A 20,563-nucleotide genomic window follows, 5' to 3' on the forward strand; every position below is an offset into this window, starting at 1 on the left:
GCTAACAGTCCAGAGCATATATTGGGGTTCTCAGTTTCAATACTGGACTCCCAGAAAACTTTCAGTTTGGCTTCTGGGAAACACAAAAATATGTTCACAAAAACAGTGTGAAATTTTCTTTTTATAATTACTTTTTCTTTCTTCTTTCTTTCTCTCCAAACCCACAACAAAGCATAATAGTGTTCACTTGAAATTTTCAGGGCAGCTCTAGTGTTATGGGACCTTCTGTCTGCCTGTTTTTCTTTTTTTTCTCAAGGTGAAGCCATTCAAAGCATATTGTCCTGAAATGTTTCCTGTCTGTTTCTTTCGGCAGCTGAATGTACTGTGATGGGCATTCCCAGCGTAACCACAAACCTTTCTGGATTCGGCTGTTTCATGCAGGAACATGTTGCTGATCCAGCGGCTTATGGTAAAATTTTTAACACTACATCAAAGTACTGACACTGAGTTGGGAACGTAAAAAGCACAGCAGTGATGCTGTTACTCCTCAATTTCATGCTTTCACTGGTGCAATGGAGTTCATTGGGTAATATATTCACAGCTCTGAATATCTCATTATGTTGATCATGCCATTTGAGCTTTCATACTTATCCAAACCCTTTCTGGTTCTGTCTTTTTTTTATCCCTTTAACCTTTTGTCTGCTTTATCCTTCCAAACTCAGTATTCCTCCTCCTCCCACTAGTTTCCCAGCACTTCCCTTTAATGACTCAGGTTACACTGTAACGCTATCAGCCCTTCAACAGAAGCAGTGAAAATCTGCTTCTGTTTGAACAGTCCAAGAGGGATGTGCTGGGACTTTAAGGCCAGTGAAACTCACCCCACCAAACAAAGAATAAATTATCATTTACACTAAAACATAAACCTGTGAAAATAAAAAGAATCTGTTCATGAAAGTTGAGGAATGGTTTGTGATTGGAGTGTGGTGAGGAGGGTAGCCAACTCCTGTTGTGTCAGGACAATATGTCAGGACACAAAATGTGTCAAAACTAGGGCCTTCTGTGTCTTCTGTGCACAATTAGGCAGTGACAGCTCCACACTAGTTCCAATTATGCCCTGGCCTTAGGGGAAGAGGTAGAACCTGTTGCAAATATAGCTATGCCTGAGTTACCCGAGGCATATCTTTAAGAGCCTTCAGACTTGCTCTTCTCTGCCAAAACACAGATGTGAGTGTTGACACAAACTACTTGGGGTCACTGAGCACTTCAGTTAAGGTAGTTGTGTTTCTGTCTCACCCATGAAGATAGCTGAGGTCTGCTACCTTCTTCTTCCCAACACCCTGGTGTAAGGAAGGTGGCAAGAATAAGATATTGATCTCAACAAACTATAGAGGCGAAGTTTACTTTGGCATCTCTGCCAGAATTGTACATTGACTAATATATGCAAGTTAGCAATCTCTGTGGAAACACTGGTATTTCTACAGGAAACACAGCCTCTCCACTACAGGATGATTCTGATCATCCTCACTCATAAATTTTACTGCAAACTAGGAAAGCACTAGATTATTTTTTTAAGCAGTCAGTATTTTATCTAGAAACTCTTGAATCCTTTTGGACATACTTACACAACAACAATAGAGCCTCTGAGTTTTGAATAATTTGCTGAATTTCAGCCTGAAAGGTAAAGAAACTTAAAATAAAAAATACATATTTCTCTGCAGCTTTCCATTCCATTAGAATAGCCACAAATATTCTAGTCATAGCTGCCTTCTAACATTAAAAAGGACATATAATACATGTAATGTTTCTAAGACTATGTGACGGAAGGTAGAACGGAAATGTAAGAGGTCATATCCCATTTTCAGTTCCACTTGACTTCACCTTTTTTGTGTCCTTCAGGCATCTACATAGTTGACAGGAGGTTCCGCTCACCTGATGAATCATGCAACCAGTTGACTCAGTTCCTGTATGGGTTTTGTCAGCAGTCCCGTCGCCAGAGAATCATCCAAAGAAACCGAACCGAGAGGCTCTCAGATCTGCTGGACTGGAGATACCTAGGCAGGGTGTGTGAAACTGTGTAATAGAAGTACTACACATTCCAGGCACATAGGTCTAACTAGCAGTCTTTAGCATTATGCTACAATGCAAGGAGACATCCCTGCTCTGAAAAGCATCTCTCAAAAGTGCTAAAGGCAAAGCCTGCCTTTACAGTGTAATGTTTTCATTCTCCAGTGGTAAGGAGAGATATGACTTAACTGAGTAATTTAGAGCAGAAGCCAGTCATGCTGGCTGAGGTCATTTTACTCTTGGTCCTAAAGGCCATGTAAAAAGCTTGTGTCTAGCAACCCTACTTGTGTCACTGGCAACCCTACATTAAGAAGGGTCTGTGCTCCAAAGTCATCTGTATTCTTCCAAACATCCTACCTGTTCTTGCTGCTGGGCCTTGAGCTCCTCAACACTCCTAAATGACCTCTGTGCCTTGAAGGCAAAACAATGGGTTTGATTTGACATAGAAATCCACAGGAGCAAAGAAGCAGATGCACATGCATCAGTTTTTAACTATTTTGGACCTTGTCCTGCTCTGTCTGTGTGAGAACCTTTCTGTTTATATGATTCTCAACACAGCATAAGACCCTGATATAACAAGCTATTTTTATCATGCATGTGACACGTACTTGTGAATATAGTGGATACATAAATATTTTTGCCAAATTCTTAAATACAAGGCTTCATAAATATTACTCTCTGTAACTGTTATACATGCTTCCTATGCAAGGATGAGTCCAAAGGTTGTGTATATATACATGTGCACACTTAAAGATACAAATTTTCCTGGTTAAAAAAGAGCCAGTTCTATCCTGAGAGATAAAGAATACCTGCCAATCAGTAAGAACTACACTGTCTGAGATGAATGCTGGTTTCTATCTTAATGCATTGGTCTTACAGAAACCTTATTCAGCTTCTGTTCCAGACTCTACTTCAGTGTGAATCTAATGTGAATGTTTCACTACTTCATAGCAAGTGCTTATTACTAGCAGTGGTATCAGTTGGATTCTGCTTAGCTGAAAACAAGTATGGCCTTTGTTCGTCATTATCTTTTAGAAGATACTCATTTTAAGTTCCTATTTTACCTGTTTAAATCTACCCAAGACTTCCTTGACTTGTAAAGGCTTCTCTTTCATATTGCAGTATTACATGCATGCCAGACACTTGGCCCTCAGCAGAACATTTCCAGATAAATTTGAGATGGAACCATGTGCTCCACCAAAGGTAAAGCCTGCTTTTAGAGATGAGTTCATCTGCATTTTAGCTATTCTTACAAAGAGAGAGGAGTGTGACAGTGTGTGTGTACGTGTGTGTGTGTGACAGAAAGGGAGAAGAGAGTTAGCAAGGTTTGTTTTAACTGAAGGGAAGTAGGAATTAATAGTTAAAAGCTCAACAAGTTATAGTCCCAGCCTCTAGTCAGTTGTAATGGCATCAGATGCAAACACTAGGAATACCAGATGCAACACAGGAACAGTTCTTTGGGTCATTTAGAGTGACCTGGTTGGCACTATGCCACTTTAGACCAGCTGAGGAACTGGCCTTTGAAATTTTTATTAAAGAGTGGCAGCTTCTAATTTTGCTTCTGATAAATGTCACAGAGATGTTCTGCACAAACCAAGCAGAAGAGGAGCTGGGAAAGGATGCTCTAGGAAAAGCGAGGTAAAGAAAGCATCTAAGCATGGTCTGTGAGGAGGAAGCTATGGTTGGAACTGCAAGGGGTCAGTTTAAAGGTGTTCTTGCATAGTGCATATGATCACTGAAGTGAGAAGGGAGGCTGCTCAGATCTAATATAAGAACAATATTATCTGACACCAAATCCCCAGCGCCTCTGGAGAGCAACACATTTGTTTTTAAACAAGAAGGACAAAGGAAGCTCAAACCAACCCTTTCTTGTCTCTGGTTTTGCAGATATTGGCATTATAACTAGAAAACAGTTTTAAAACTTGACGGAATTCTGAATTTCGATAAGCATATTCTAACTATGGGGTATCAGAGGATTTCATACTGCATTGACAATTTTTAGGATCAGTCAAGGTAGTCATATTTTGCAAAAAGGAGTGCTAGAAGGGCAGCATGTTATTTATGCCACAGGCTAAAGATCATTGCCATACAAGCAGAGAAGGACTGAGGGGATGTAGGGTCAAGGGAGTTTAATTTTAGAAGGCAGAGCAGGTCTAACTTACATCCCACCATTGGTTTCCTTTGAAGTGCTAATATTCTTAAACTGCTGTATACAACTAATTGAGGAACACTGTGATAATACATACAACATGCTTCTCTCTCTGCCAGACGGAAGGTTTCAGGTATCCTAGGCCTTCATCAGTGCCACCGTCACCTTCTGCCTCTCAGCATTCCAGCCCTCACCAGAGCGAAGGTGAAGATGAGGATGAAAGATATGATGAGGATGAGGAGGCTGAAAGGGATAGGCAAAACATCAAGTCTCCCTTTACCCTTGGAGCATTGCCACAAGGGAAAAAGAAGCAGCATGGAGAATACAGGAACTGAATTTGTTGCTCTCACCCTGGCAAGGTCTCTTCATCCATTCAACAGTTCTTCCTGTAGGTTCCTAAGCTTTCTGTTAAGGACAGTATGATATAATTAGGGGAATCTTAAATGTTATTTGAGCTACACTGTTGTAAATCTTAATATTATTTCACCTTAAAAATATTTTAAATGATAATCCTTCTGTGCCCCTTTGAGATAGAAGAGATTTCTCAAGCTTAATAAACCTAGAGAATGAGACAGTCCCCACAGGAGCTTATACAAACTGCAGATCATAACTTTGTCTACATAATCATCTGTATTAATTATAGTCTATGCTGATAGCTCCATTATGGGTGTCCCAAATTAATTTCTGCTCATTTATGTTTCCCCTGTCCCTTCCTAAACTAATATGAACTTTAAGCCAGAGCTCAAAAATTTAGAGAAAAAAGTGTTGCACTGAGGAAACCTTGGCAGGGTTAAAAAAGATATGTGGAAAAGAAAATGGTGTTCCTTTTTACTTATGCTGTTTATTGTAAGCTTACATCACTTAAAACATGGTTTTTTACAGTACACAGAAGTGTCTTGATCCAGTGGTAAAACATACTTCCTGTGGAACAAAATAAAGTCTTATGCAGTGGGCATTTGAATTTTAGAGACAAATGAAGTTATCTTTCTGAAGTCACTTAGACCCACAATAAACAGCAGACCATTTATTTTCTGATTCCTCTTGTATGCCTTTTTTGTTGTTTTCATCTTGTCTTAGGTTCTAAGGTTATTAATAAACTAGCTTGTGAGGAAGCTAATGTGACTTGGCTAAAGACAATGACAAAATTTCCTTATGTTAGGCCTTTCCCTGCAGACAAACCTACATGCCATAGAGCAGTGTGACAGTATTTAAAGATGAGTAAGTCTAATTCTTCCAATTGCCCAATTAATCCATGGTCTATTTCACTTCTTTGAGGAAAGATGTGATTGTAACAAACAGTGCTAAAACAATTCCAAGAACACATTTGCTCCACAGACATAGTATCGAAAAGCACCCGAAACTTCTAAGTACTTGGGGAATAATTGAACCCCACAACAAGAACTAGACATTATCTTCAGAAAGCTTTCAAATGTATTTTAATTCTGAGAGATGCACAGAGTGCCTGAACATGCTCTTCAGAAGTAGATCTTGACTTTAAGATGTTAGGAAGGAGATTTGTCTTCTGTTTTGGAAGTTTGCGCATCAAAAATTTCTCATGCTGTTCAAGAAAAGACATTTGCAGGAATTGATTCAGCCTGTTCTTCAGCAGGTAGGATGATGTAAATTTTGGAGGTATTTACCTTCACTGCAAATCCCAAGAGGGAGCCTAGATGTCCTCTTTGATTAGACACATACCTTTCAAATACTTAACATTTGATGACATCGGTCTTACTGCAGAACATATAGAATAAAAGTGATTAGGTGCCTATTTCTATTTTTGGCCACCTAAAATCAGTTTTAAAATTGGACTTTCATTCTTAAGCTGATTCGGATAGGTGAATGAATGCCTATTCTCAGAAGACAGGTTCAGGCTTTTATGGCAAAAACATAACTGGATTTAAAAGGAGTCACTATTTTTTAACCATGTTAAAAGTAATTAAGGCAATGAGTAGTTATTTTTTGTATGAAAGTGGTGAAAGTAAAGATGCTACAAACATTTTTCTTCATACAGTTTACTACTTGGAGAACGACTGCACTTTGCGAATTCAGAAATGTATATTCTTCCCCAAAGTGCTTTAATCAGAGTTAGCTCACAGAACCAAAGACTGGCAGAGAGTTGCAACAAAAGATTATTTAAAAGTTATATAGACTGAGAGTTAATGTTCTCTTAAAAAAAAATAAAAAATTCAAGAAATCTATAATTATTGCTTGTATTTCAATGCACTGTTGTATGGAAGAAGAGCACTTCATCCCAAGTTCCCTGCCACCAAAACTGCATTAGCATCATCTGAGAGTGATCCAGCACTTCCTCAGTTGCCTAAAAATGTTTCAGTTGCCACAAGCTCATGAACATCTGTTTACCATCAGCTTCATTTTGGTGCTGAAAGATGTGATCACTACATACGTGTTGTAAATATTTTTAAATGATGGAGCCACAGCACAGGCAGTATGAAAAGTGGAAAGGTTTTGCTAGGGTTGTGTTAAGACAGCTACGCTTGCTCTTTCTGAACAAGTCCCAGAGGAGAAAAATAAGCAAGATGCATGGTCTGGGTTACGCGTTCTCTTAAATGTGCTTATGGTGTTTGAGTTCTCTGGGAAGAGCAGAGAACTGTAATGACATCTCACACAAATCCAGCTGTGTTTGATTCAGCATGCTCATACGCTTTGAGCACCTGCCTGGTGACAGAAAGTGCACAACTTCTGAGATGTGACTGATGTGAAGATAATGCCCATTCTTCTCAGAAATGGTCCTTGAGTGGCCAAAGTGACCTCTGCCTCATGCCTCTAGGCTTATTTTAGTACTCTCTTGAACACTAAGACTAGCCATCCGTAGCACGACAATTTAACTACAGCAAAGCATTTCTGCCTTTTGGATTTGCAGTTTTATAGGGAATGGCTTTTTGTTCAGACAGATTGCCTAACTTAAATGCTGCACATTTCTAATAGTTACTGATATCTGACAAGCTTGGTAGCAGCTGTCTCTTACATAAGTGATTATCTGCCAGATTGAAAATGCTTGGGTTTCACAAACCACTCACCAGCATGGCAGAATGTTTATTCTGTTCCATGGTATTTGTAATGAATTGTTTAAGCTAGTGAGCTTACATCAGGACTGCATACAAAAAGCTGGAAATATGATTAGTACAGTTTTTCTATCATTTCATTTAGAGGCATATGAATTTCATTATAGTAATAAACCAAAGGATCTATAATATAAGCCTTCCACTTTTGTCTGATCATTGACTGATCATACAGTAAAATATGCTGAAAAGTAACTTAGATATTCAGAGTATGATAGAAACAAAGAGCAATTAAATGAATGAAAATATTCTGATGGATATCATTGGTGTTTAGATGAAGCTCATCATGAATGCATTTTGCCATATAACATACACTGCTATTCAAAGATACATTGGTGCTTAAAAATTAACATACAGGGACATTTTTATTTCTCCAGTTATGTTCCTCCATGAAATAATATAGATTGTAAACAGTTACTGAAAATGCCAACAGCCCCATGATGGAAATTAATTCCTCCGTTCCTTCAGCTGCGTTTCTTTTGAGGAGAAGCCACATTGTGATTAGTGTGTGTTAACAGTTAATTAGTAGTGTCATGAGAAAGATCAGAGGGAAGTAGCATTGAAAGATGAAGAGTATTACTAGGGTTGAAGGTTAAAAAGAAAACAACATAGCTGCTTGGACACAAGAATCATGTGGCTGTTTTTTTAATTACATGAGAACTACAGAGGGCTTTCCAGTTAGACCACAAAACTACACAAATGATGTTAAATATGTCTTTATCAGCATGGAATGATAATAAACCAATTTATGCTCCAGTTTCACCACTCAAAAAGCAGGCCAACAAAAAGTACAGTAACCATGCAATTAATATTCTGTGTGCCTGCTGTCATGTGTGACACTAGGTTTGTCCCTGGTACACCACCACCAGCTCCAGCAGTACTGCAGATCCTGAAAAACAGCGTGACTGTATGCCACAGGCATTAATGAGGCCCAGATCCTGTAAGACCTATCCCCACGCTATCTTTACGCGGTGGGACTTGCTCAGTAGGATTGTTCAGACTATACATTTCTGCATGCATGTAACTGGGACAGCGCTGTTGCCTATTCTCTGTGGTGACAGACATCTGCAAATAAAAAACCAAAAACCACTGTCTTCACAGTCAAAGATAGCTGGATTGTTTTAATATCTCACTGACTTTATTAACGATCAGCAGTTTACAGGGCTGGCAGCAAAGTGGTGAAGTAATCACCTTTAAAAGGGCTTCAATACACAGCTGGGTGAAAAGTGGTAAAAGATGGCTATTCAATGACTATTGAAAGAAAATGAAGTCGTTGTCCAAAAAGATAGTTTTAATCATCTTTTCAGGTAAGATGGTACAATGTATTTTAAATTCTAGGTGGGACATACAAAATGGTCTAAACAAAGCAGAACCTAACAAATACCTCCTTTATCTGATCTTTATCAGTAACGTGTAACCTGTTTGCATTCAAAATTTTGCAACACATATATACGTCACTCTTTGGGAACTGAAGTGAGGATGGATGAAACACTCTGTTTACACAAGACATGATTTCAGGGTCTGTGCAATCCAAATGTCAAATTTGAAATATTTCACCAATTTGATAGCTTGTCTGTCAAGTAGGCAGGGTGATCACTGTTTTCTTCTTCAACTGTAAGACACAATGAGGAAAATTAAGCTGTAGATAAGGGAAAGTTCATTCAGTAAAGCTTTCAGGAGACAGATGTGCCTCAAGCACAAGCCAAGTGTAAAGTGACTGCTAAGCTAAGATATGTAGGCACCTGTAGAAAGAATCATGCCTTCTCTCATTTTAAATGTAGGAATTTTTCTGTTTTCTGAAGTGCAAAGATACAAACCACGTCCAGAAAGGTATCTTAGTACAAGGCAGAATTTTTTCATGCAGAAGAAAATAACATATTTAGTTTCTATTTGCACACTTCTCTCACTCAGGAGGATTCTAAAATCACTGGAAAGTGATCTTCTGAAAGTGCATAACTTACCCAGGTTTGGCTGTTTTGTTATTCCCTACTACAATGGTGGCAATGTCACAGTATTTTTCAAACAAGTTGCCAGCTCTGCTTAGCTCTCTGATATATGTCACATTTTTTCCTCAAGGGCTGTTGCTGTTCACCATCTCTTCTGGAACAGTAGCAACAGGCAGGAAAATACCACTAAAATTTATTAATTGTGAGCTTCAGAGGATTTTCCCTTTCTGTTAGTGCAGAAATAAAACTTTCTGTGATTTATCTTTAGAACTGCTCAGATATTTTGCCCAAAGCATTATGCTCATTGTTAATTCTGCCTTTTCTCTGTCACTTAAATGCCACTGAATTCTTTAAATAGCAGAGTTCTGCCAGGGCAGGGAAGAGAGAGCTGAACACAGAGCCCCAGCACTATATCTTGATAGGAATCTGAATAAGGAACGAGAAACAAAGGACGAGAAAGAAAGGTAGCTTTTAGCCACCTTCTGTTCCTCCCTGTCTTGGACCAAAGAGGGGAAGAGCTAAACTTAAACAAACTCCTGGGCTTGTATATGCTACAACAGCCTCCGCAGCACCCAGGAGCCAGAGCACAGCATGGTCTCTCGACAGCCTGTAGGGTGCATCCTCCTTTTACAAACTCCCCGTCCCCAGCTCCATTTCCCAAAAATAGACTAGAGGTGAAATGTAGAAAGACAGAGGGTAAGGGTAGCATAGATTTAGGGTTTCAGCCTTGTGAGCTCTACCTATGCATCAGACAATCAGCAGTTCAGGAAAGCTGCCTAGGGTGGAAAGGTGAACTAAAGCAGGGCAAGGGAGCAGGGGAACATAGGATAAGGGAGTGCAATGTGCATGAAGGAGAACACAAGTCGCTTTAGCCTGACTCAGTAGCTGGGTTTTGCTAGGGGGTGTTGTGGAAGGGAAACATGGGTTCTGAGGTTCTGGAGAAGCAGAAGCACATGGGGAGGAAGCATGTGATGAGGACATACAGATGGGAAGCTGGGAACACACGAATAAATTACAGGATTTTCAGGATATTTCAGAGCTCTATTTCAAAATGTCCCTGGGACCCTTGTCAACTCTGCCAGCAACAGAGCTTGCAGAGGCCAGATGTGAATCCCACAGCTCCTCTGCTGGGGCTTTTAAGGATTCTTTTAAGTCTTTATACCAGCATATAAGACCCAATGGAGGAATGAAAATTTCACAAGAGAACAATATTCTGCAGAAAAGGAGTCCCAGTAGAGTTTTGTTCTGGAAAAATCAATTCAAAACAGCCATTCCTTTGAATCTAAACCAATGAAATTCTGAAAAGCAAATTCAAAGCAGAATATACAAAATTTTACCTACTGTCATTTACCTGATTCATGTAGTAATCTGTGTAAATGTACACTCTAACACAATACATTCCTTGGAAGGTCTCATTTCAAACCTGAGCAAGCAGCTGCATGGTACTTGCCAGATGGGCTTAGACCACAACAAAACTAGACCTTTTAGATTAATTTACTAAATTGTTAATAAATGAAATAGTGACAAACCTTGTTTTAAAAAGTCAGGGTAAGACAAAACACACATTTACCTTTTTCTTGTGCTTTCTGTAAGGAACTAAGGAACAGTGCAGCAGCTTCAGAAAGGGATAAAGGATTTGTGTTTTGGCTGCGTGTTTCTAGAATTATAAGAAGAGAGATGCACGGTTGGTTAGTGTTTGATGGTATTTCTTTGGTTTGTTTCTTTGCTTTTTTATCTCTACAATGAAAAACCCAAAGAGAAAAATAGTGCTGTTGTCTCCCTCACACTGTAACATTCTCTACTCACAATCACCCAGATGAATATTTAACACAGAAGACACAAGCGATCTTTATAAAAAGCAGGATATTTCAAAGTCCCTTAAAAGGTAAAAAGAATATTTAGGTTTTTTCATATGTTCCTTACTTTGCTATAACATTCTGTTTCCTCCAGAAACATTATCTGTCTACTTTTGTCATCTATCAGTTCAGCACAATTAATAACTTGATTTTTTCCAGTGGAAAACAAAAATCAGAAGTACTGATGATAATGCCACTTAACAGCCAGGTTCACCTGGAACTTCCATAAAGGAAATCGTACAGGTGCACAAGGGAGGAAGGTCAGTCTTTATCGTGTACCTTTTTGAATGGAGAAACTAGCAGAAATAAGTTTGTTTCCTTGACTATATCCCCTCCAGTTTCCACAGATTTCTCCCATAATCTGAGGAGAGGTCAATGTGTTACATATACTTGTGTGCATGTACTTACCAAGCTTCATTCTTTCATACAGATCGTTTCGTTGGCTCTCATCTGAGATGAATCGACGTCCCTCTATAAAAGCAGTGGGAAAAGGGTGAAAACAACCTCCCAGGTCTATTGGTATTCCTACACTACAATTCCTAAAGTAGTATTTTCAAAATACAAAATTACATCATTACTTCTACAAACATAAAATGGGAGGCATGAGGGTCTTTCCATATCAGCAGGAACCCATCTTGAACCATAATACTCCAAGGCAAGAACCCCCTGTTACTTTAGAAGATGTTTTAATAAAGCCTGAGTGAAAATAAGGTATGATAACTATATCCAGCCTGTCTTAAACCCCCTTTAAGTTTATTTCAGATAAGGAAACTTCTTTTCCGACAGGTTTTACAATCAAGCTTCCATCAACTTTTTCAGTACTTTGTTTTGCTTCACTTCTTCCAACACTTGTTGTTTCTTCCATTTGATTTCTTTAAAAAATAATAATACTGGTGATACCACTGTTTCAGAGACAAGAAGAAATAAGTAATTAGTATATCCCTGCAGGCCTCAGAACTTCTGCCTCCACAGCATCCTCAGGGATTTACTGATTGTATGGGGCAAAGCAGATTAGGAATTATCCAGTGGTAAAATTGTTTCCTCAAAATGGAAAGAGTGGGACTTACGTGCACCCTTCAAATACAGCATAGCCTGAGGAGTCCAGTTCCTCCTTTGGAAATAAGCCTTTGTGCCAAAAAAAGAGAAGAGCCGTGTCAACACTGCATGACATTACTAACTAGTACAAACACTTAACTGGCACCAACCCGTGAGATTCATGGATGCTGCGCATTCAGCCTAAGTAAGTGAGCAGTTTACCTGAGGTGCACTCCAGGAGAAAGATACCAAGAACGCTGCCAGGAACAGTGCCGTTGCAATTGCTGTCAGTTTACGTAGTCCCTGTGCACAACAAAGAACTGCAAGGTACAGGAAGACCTTCAGATCCTTAGATCCTCTCAACTTCAAATCTAAATGTGAGGGTATGTCCAGTCTCTCCTCTTTCCCTGTTTTGCTGCCAAACCTCCTTTTGCTCAGTGACTATTTCACTGATTTGTACACAGTGATCTCATGGGAGGATGGATGTTAAATCAAACATTATATTCTCTTAACTCCTATTCATTACAAAGGTACCATACCGGTGAGAAATGCCACCATCACAAGCACCTTTTGTCCTCCTATTTACAAGGATATTAGATCCTCCAGAAAAAAAAAGAGAAATGTACAGTCTAAGGGGGAAAGACAATATAAAGTATATCTTGATTTTACCAAACCTTGAATCATGGAGTTTAGACAACAAGCAAATGCAGGGACTTGCCATTTCAAACAAAAGCCAATCAACCAGGAGAGCGCATCACTACTACCTCAGGAAAAGAAAGTTTTTAAACTTAGCATCCTATTTGCCTCAGCCATGATTACACACATGTCACGAGACAGGATTTTTGATTCTTGGAGCTTGTTTGCTGATGCAGCACATGCAAATGAAGCATTGAGCATGAATCCTCTGCAAAAAAGTTGCATCTCTGCTTGTTCACACAGACCATGTTGTTATTTATGTATTGATAACAGTGATGTGCAACAGAGAGCACCTAACATTATGATTCACAGTAGTTTATTTCACCCTGGTTTTGAGAGCATGTTCTGCTATTAATGTTCTTTTAATGCACTTGTTTCAAGCACACTGAATAGAATTATGTGTATATTTCTTACGTTATTTATTTTTAAAGTCAAAAATAAATTATTTCAAAGTTAAAATTCTTAAGCCCCCCCTGCTGCTGCTAAATACTATACTCACATGAAAAAGTATTCACTGAAAACTAAACTTTCCCATGCATCAAAAGAGTTTCACTCACCTTCATACTTTGTTCAGTGGCAAATCTTCAGCCTTCTTTTCTTGGGATAACGTGCTACAAGATCTCCTACAGGTTTGGGAGTTCCCTTTTAAATCTTCAGAGTGAAGGTACCCTCCCCTTCTGTGGCAGGGCGGAGGAGTCTAAAGGGATCTCTTGTCAGCCCTCTAGATGGAGAAGTAGAAGGTCTGATGACTCCTGAGGGAAACCTGTAGTCTTGCAGGAAGTCAGAGAAATGATTGAAAGACGGATACACTTGCAGATGCACCCCATTAGCCAGGTGAATACCTTCTGAATACATCAGCATCAGCCCTGTGGATTTGCAACATGTCACCTTCTTGCTAGATGATCGATAACGACAGCCAGAAGCAGGTATTAATATGCATGATGACTGTTTACCTCGGATAATCTAACATATATCATATTGCTATCCATTGCAGAAGCTGGAAAAGTTACTAAATTACTTTCCAGGCATAACATGCCAACATCAAGAAAATGGTGACTTTTCCAGAGTTACTAGCTTATTCCTACTAGGTATAGCTAGTAGTAATGTACTAGGTTATTCCTAGCATACATTTAGAAGATGCAGTCTCTTGTTTGATTCTCTAATGATCTCTCGCATCTAGTTTTCTTATATGCAAGCAAAAATACAGAGCTCAATAAAAAAACACCGAAACCCTTCCAACCTCTAACAGTCAGAAACACTTTTCTGTCTCATGGGTTGGCTGGAGTAAAAACCCAGAAAACGGGCTCGAATAGGTCAAGCAAGGGAGCAGTAAACAGAAAAAAGTCTTGAAGTGGGAATCAGAGAATCCATTTCCATGGGATACTTCTAAGTGATTGTTGGACTTAGTGTAGTCATGGATAATGGATGAGAGGCAAAGCTTGTGTAGCTAGGGTTTTTATCTCTCCTCCTTCAATTTTTCCCTTTGTAAAATGGGAGAGGGAAGCAGAAGGGGAAGCAAAGCACACAGGAAGCTAGAAATCTGCTGATTAGAAGACTGGCCAGTAGGCACTTTCCTGCAGCAGTCTCACAAACTGGACCACCCTGTGGTGTAACAAAAACACGGGTCTGCCCCTACGTGTGACAGACATGCTCATGTATGTGGAGTCTGCCTGAGGAGTGTGCAGATAAGTACTGCTAAGGTTTGCCATGAGGCTTTGCCTGATGTGTCTGTGGAGATTGCTCTGATGCACACTGTTTGTGAAGGTGCAATTACTCTCCTGCTTTTGTGTGGATACTGATTTGTTCTCTGCTCTTGCCAGACAGAATTGTTTGTGAAATATACAGAACCGGCATTTGCTGCTGCTCACTCTGGAACGGATGAAAGAAATGAGAGAGAAGTTCAGGTTTTAGCCTCATGCAGCTCTTGCCATGGCTGGGAGCTATCTCACTATCTCTCTATCCCTTTAAAAAGGCCATGTGATGATGCACCCTATCCAACAGAAGGGATTCTAATTGCATCTACTTCAATGTGAAGGTTACATTTTCTCTGCTCAGAACAAAGACATTTCTAGATGATGTTTAACCCTTAGCCTTAGCAGGGGACTATGCATGGCATCCAGAAGACATTTAACAAGCAGAGACTTGGAAAAGATAAATAAGCTACTCACTTATTCCCTCCTGGAGTGACCTCAGAGCTTCTCTTTCTGCACGAGTCACAGGGCCAGAATCAAAACACACAAGTGAGTCTGTGAAAATAAACCCCCTACATTTGGTGTTGGTCAATGTAAAGTATATTCTCTTCACAATGGTTCTTCTTGTGGTAGAAAAAACCCAGAATCTGTTTGGCACTGAAAATAAGCCCTGGTTCTCCTGCCACTGGAACGAGATAACACAAAATAAACCATGAAGACAACCAGCTAAGTCCCTTCCTGTGGAACTAGGGAGAAGGAGAAGAGAATAAGAGACATGGAGAAAGATTTATATTGTTACCACACTCTAGAAAGACAACTTCAGCTGTTCTTATCCTTTGACTTCTTTGCAAAGCCTGAGCTGGTCTGAGTTGGTGTTGCTGTAGTCTCACTCTCTCTTCTAAACCTGGACGTATTGCTAGAGTCCCAGTTGTCTCCTTGTAGAGACTGCGGGTTGGCTGAGGCTGCCTGTAGGGCAGCAGGGAACTGAACTGAACGGATCAAAGCTGAACTGGCTTATTTGGGCCCAGGTGACCATCAGCTCAAGAGCAAATGCAGGGTCTTGACAACATTCTCTCAGATTAAATGGTTTTAGTGCTTTTTAAGGGTTTAGGTATTTTTATTTTTTTTTTCCCAAAAGGTTCTTATTTTCCCCTTAAATTATCTGTGCCTTTGTGACTTAGGGGCCTAAATTCATTTATTTTTATTATGACCAGTGATTCTAAGTTGCTTTGCTGTTTCAAAAAATATATATATTTCTGAAATCTGTAAGAAGTCTGCAAAGCTGCAAGAAGTCTGCATGCAGAATAAAAAAACTCCAGGTTTGTCAGTTCTACTTTAGTGACGAAAATTTAAAAGACTTCTCTCTTCGTAGCTTTTTCTTGTAATGATCCTGTGAGAAGGTGGTCATTTCATTCTTCCCAGACTTCTAACAACTTGTAGAATGGCATATGGGACATGGTTTATTTGCAAACAGCAACAGAAGGCAATACTTTTGGAAGGAAATGCATATACCAAGAGTGTTTGCAGTCACAAAAAAAAAAAAACAACATGTGGATGTGTATGGGCATATGTAAGCTTGTACTCTTGAAAAATGAAGTAGCCTATAATTAGGTTATGGATCATAACACACTAAGAAACTACAGCACTTCAAGATGATGAGCTGTACATGAAACACTCATTGTCAATGCTGCCATTTCTCAGCTGATTTACATAATTGAGGAAGTGGCTTTGGCATGTAATCAATACTCTAAGTGAAGGAAGTAGTGAAGCTTGCTGTAGCAGCAGGACCCCTTATTAGAAAGAACACAACCTATTCTTATTCTTAAAGATGTCTAAAGGGCAGAGGCTGTACATGATAAAAAGCCGATTTCTGGGATTGAAGATCCATGCTGAGGTGAGTGAAAAAGTTCTCATGTGATAGGGTTTTAACTAGTGGGGTTAAACATACATCACTGAATTGCATCACACCTGATTTCCAAAATCTTCCCCTAAAAATATAGGCAACGGTTATTGTGCCTCTCTATTTTTAAATTGCTGGTAAAGACACCAATGATGCATTGCTTGTTCTTGAGTAAAAGGTGTAGCTATTGTGTGTAGGTGGTCAGTAGGCATGTCAGTAATATGGCATTCTGACAGTATTAGGGTATACAGCTCCTGAGATGTATGACCTTTGTCTCTTGTGCATATTCTCATTTCCTTCATCTGGCATCTGAACAGCACCTAGCATAGTCCACTTCTGGCTTGGACATGCTAACCATAGCATCTCAGAAAGCTGTGAACTATCATGGCAGAGTCTGCAAAGTAGCAATAAACAAAGAATTCTGTGCTTAATTTGCAGTGAAGAGATTTAAGCTAGATTTTAAGGCAAGTTTTCTAACAGTAACAAAGAGAAATAGAAACAGGACATAGAAATAGACAGCACATAGAAATAGATTGCCTTGAAGGGCTGTGAATCTATTACCACAGAGTAACTCAGAGAATAGATTACTCAGCCCCTTCTTAGGACTCACTGGTGAACTGATCCTGCTCAGAAACTTGATGCTGAACTGTACAGCCTCAACATCTTCTTTTGGGCCTGCTTTTTGTATTTCTGTGATCTTTCAAAGCTGATTCCAGACTTCAATCCCATGCATAGTGCCCAGGCTAGAGTGAAATTCGTATACAAGTTCCATATTCGCCTTGTGAAACCTGTTGACCAAGTAAACCTTATCTGCAATCCACCAATACATTTTGTCAGAATTTTATGTCACACAAACATGTTTATCAGTATCATTTTTCAGAATAACTTACAGAATCATAGAACAGTTTGGTCTGCAAGGCACCTTAAAGGTCGTCTGAGTCCAACACCCCTGCAATGAGCAGGAACAGGTTCTGCTTCTCTGGGAAGTTGTATTTTCATGGTGCAGCTCTGAAGGAAAGAGATTCTCTCCGATGTAAACCAGATACACAATTACAGAGGCCACTAGTTGTTGGCTCAAAGTTTATCTAACTAACTAATTTGTCGCACATTCAGCACCATAATGTCTGCAGGCCTGATTCCAGTGCTACTGCATAGCTGCTAGCATTGGTTTTCTTCTTTTCTCTAGACTGTCTGAGAAGAACTGTACCAAAAACTGCTTGAGGTACAGAACAAGCTGTAGAAAAGTCAGCTAGGGATAGTGCAAATGCCCCGCACAATAAAAGTAACAGAGCCTTTGTTCAGGACTACAGTTTGATCAATGCTATTCAGGTCCAGGCACTACACTTTTCAGCAGTATATTGATGAAAGAGAAGAACTTCAAGGGATGGTTATAAAGTTAAATATGTTATGTGGGGTGAGTAATGTTTAAAACTATCAGGAAAGTGTAGAAATTCACAAGTATTAGAAAGGTGTACACATCAGAAAGAGGTACTGCTTCTGAAGTCTGGTGCACCATAAGATGTGTTCTTATGGTACAACATTTTTTTTCAGTAATGGAGAAGTCTGGGCCAAACGCCAGGGAAAAAAAGTCCAGCTGAAGAACAGTTTTATCCAGTTTGAAAGTTGGAAAAGAAACCTGACCATCTGAGTATAGCCATTTACAAAGTGCATTAGCAGAAGCTGTCCAGCTCTTCAGACAGGAAGACACTACTGAACGTATCTCACAGAACATATGTTTCTCTAACGACAGAAGCATCAAAGGCCAAGGAGTCATCTGACCTTTTCTTCCACCCCCATGAACTTGGCAAAGAGGATTATTGTCTTTGTCAAGCAGCTACCTAGCGGGCTACGAAGGATGATGAGCATTACGCATGCAGTCATCTCCTCTTGACTGAGTAGTACTTTTGTCACACAGTCTCACCCATGGAGCTGGGAAAGAAATGTAGGCTGCTGCTGAGCAGCTGGATGCTGACATTTTGTAGTAAACAGTGGATGGAATTGGGAGAGACAAAAAAAGGCAAGTTACACTGAGAGACTGCATGATAACCAGACGGGTGTCAAGAGACTGAAAGAGCCTGCTCCATGTTCTTAACAGACAAAGTGCCCAACCTCTGTGAGCATGGTCCATAAAATGTGCAGCTTCTTGGTCAAAATGGTTTTCTTTTCACATACATGCCGTGAGGGATGGGGAGGTATATTGATACCTTTATAGAGAAATGCATATAACTATATGTAAAATACATAAATTATGTAAAGGAAAATGTTGTTAAAGGCTGAACAGGGAACCCCGGGCAGTATTTTCAAGAGAAACCAAATACAATAGGAGCTCTGCTGCATTAACATTTGTTAAACATTGAAAACATTTGTCCTCAATATTCACCCATGCATACTGAACATAAGGTACACGTTACCCTTAAATAGCATGTATTTCAATCCCACCGTGCAGAGAACAGGAATGCTACTAAAATAAGAGGGGTTTTCGTGTCACGCTGTTGTAACAACAAACGTTATTTGAAACAAAGCTTGACTCTAGAGGAAGAAGTCCAATATAAGGTAAAATAAATAACTTGCTGCACCAGGTCATCAGAACTGACAGGCATTTTAGATGTTCCCAAAATGAGTGGGAAACCACTTCAGCCAGGCCTGTGAGTACTGATCTGTATCAGTCCACAGTGAAGCCCTAAGGAAAACACAGTGCAGCACAGCAAAGATGGACTGTGAGCCACTTGGCTCGAATTACACACCAGGCAAATTGGGAGGGTAGGAATTTCCTGCTGCTGGACCCTCCCCACCACCCCCCTAGCCTGTGGAAGGCTGGGATGTGTCATTTCACCATGTGTTGGGAGAAGTCTGATGGGCTGTGCAGTTAGTAGGCACTGAGCAGGCAAGAGTATTCCTTCAACAACATTTTTCTATTTCCAGTTATTTGTACAGCATATACCCAAAGATCCACGCTCTTAGAATGCAAATCTTTTTTGAGAATTTAATACTAAAGAGAGGACTTGGTTAACAGTCCTAATTCAAAACTCTTTTTTCAGCTCACAGAACCAAGCGCAGAGCAGACAGTGACACAGAGACTCTTTTAATACATCAGCCCAAGAGACTTCAATGTTTGACTTCCTTTAAAAGGTAGTAAGAACTATGAAATTTATGTAGTGTCTTGCTACTCTGCTCCAAGTGTCGCAAGAAAAGCCATGAGAGATCTGCTCCTGCCTGAAACTTTGCAGTAGGTGGGAAAAGTAAGACAGAACTGCTAATAGTAAGTAAGAAACATCCCAGGCACCTGAGTTGAAACGCATCAGTAGGCTATAGCATTATTTTCTTCACCACTTTAAAAATAAGGGTAGGATAACAGGGAGACTTCAGGATGCATATGAAATTGCAGGCAGGTCGTTTAGCTGCAGGAGAGATGGGGTTGGGGGAAGAAGAGCTAGAAAGCTGGAGAGGGATGTTTGATTTGCACCTCCTTGCAGCTCATTGCCCCTCCCAGACCTAAAGCTGAATGGCAGCCACAAGTGTACCTTGTAAAGCTGATTTCCCATCAAATGAGTTCTCTGCTAATTTGAGTAGCATAGGCCATTTAGGTAGCCCTCCTCAGAGGGATAGCTAAAATAGCTTTAGTTATCCTGTGCTATCTCTACCAGAGAGGAAAAGAAGGTATTTTTACCATATTCTAGAGTAAGTATGAGGTGTTGGACTGTTTCTTTTTTTTTAATGGGGAATTATAAGCAACATTTAAAAGCATATTGCAAATGATCAGACTAGTATTCTTTAATGGAGTGTTACTTATATCTGCTTGAAAGCTCTTGTGTACTTACAGAATGTAATAAAATCCTACTCGATATTTTTAAGCTTTTCTTTGTATCTCTAATATAAGAGACTACTTCAACTTCCTAGAACTTATTTTTAAGGAGTAAATCTTTTAAAACGGCCATAATAATAAAAACCAGTCTCTTTTAAAAAGTTATTCTAAAATTCTTGGTGGTGTTATCTTTTCTTTTTAAGTGTCCCTGTGGCTAGCAAGCACTTAACCAGTTAAGGAATTAAGGTAACGTTGCTACTTACAGAAACAATGCTAGAAAAATAAACTTGGAGATCTTGAGTCAGCATATATGAAAGCAAGCTGGTGGCATGCAGGAAGCTTGTAATAAAACACTTGAAGTAAAACAGTGAGTGTTCAAGTTTCTTGCACTCTAGATTAGCAAA

At 39.6% G+C, this 20,563-nt stretch overlaps 2 protein-coding genes across 6 annotated transcripts in view; one reads left to right on the plus strand and one right to left on the minus strand.

The window, feature by feature from the left end:
• GYS2 (glycogen synthase 2) overlaps positions 1-5,188 on the plus strand; it is a 42,930-nt gene extending 37,742 nt beyond the window's left edge. For all 4 annotated transcript variants that reach the window (XM_062634773.1, XM_062634770.1, XM_062634771.1 and 1 more), the window contains 4 exons: positions 314-409; positions 1,837-2,000; positions 3,127-3,207; positions 4,273-5,188. In XM_062634773.1, coding sequence (XP_062490757.1) covers positions 314-409; positions 1,837-2,000; positions 3,127-3,207; positions 4,273-4,488 — 557 coding nt within the window. In that variant the 3' untranslated portion in view covers positions 4,489-5,188. The remainder of the gene's footprint in view (positions 1-313; positions 410-1,836; positions 2,001-3,126; positions 3,208-4,272) is intronic.
• Positions 5,189-8,506: 3,318 nt separating this feature from the next.
• On the minus strand, positions 8,507-20,529 carry SPX (spexin hormone). Of its 2 annotated transcripts, none has more exons than XM_062634775.1 (7): positions 20,423-20,529; positions 13,324-13,536; positions 12,293-12,373; positions 12,103-12,160; positions 11,444-11,506; positions 10,750-10,836; positions 8,507-8,845 (listed from the first exon to the last, which is right to left on the minus strand). In XM_062634775.1, exons 2-7 carry the CDS (start codon positions 13,327-13,329, stop codon positions 8,787-8,789), a joined length of 354 nt encoding a protein of 117 aa, XP_062490759.1. In that variant the 5' UTR covers positions 13,330-13,536; positions 20,423-20,529; the 3' UTR covers positions 8,507-8,786. The 2 variants fall into 2 exon arrangements, with proteins under 2 accessions (XP_062490759.1, XP_062490760.1); XM_062634776.1 differs by having other exon boundaries at positions 13,324-13,529; positions 20,423-20,508.
• Between the last annotated feature and the right edge of the window lie 34 nt (positions 20,530-20,563).

The sequence above is a fragment of the Pezoporus occidentalis genome, unplaced genomic scaffold (assembly GCF_034315485.1).
Source record: "Pezoporus occidentalis ecotype Australia unplaced genomic scaffold, CSIRO_AGI_Poc_V1 ctg44, whole genome shotgun sequence".
Lineage (NCBI taxonomy): Eukaryota > Metazoa > Chordata > Aves > Psittaciformes > Psittacidae > Pezoporus > Pezoporus occidentalis.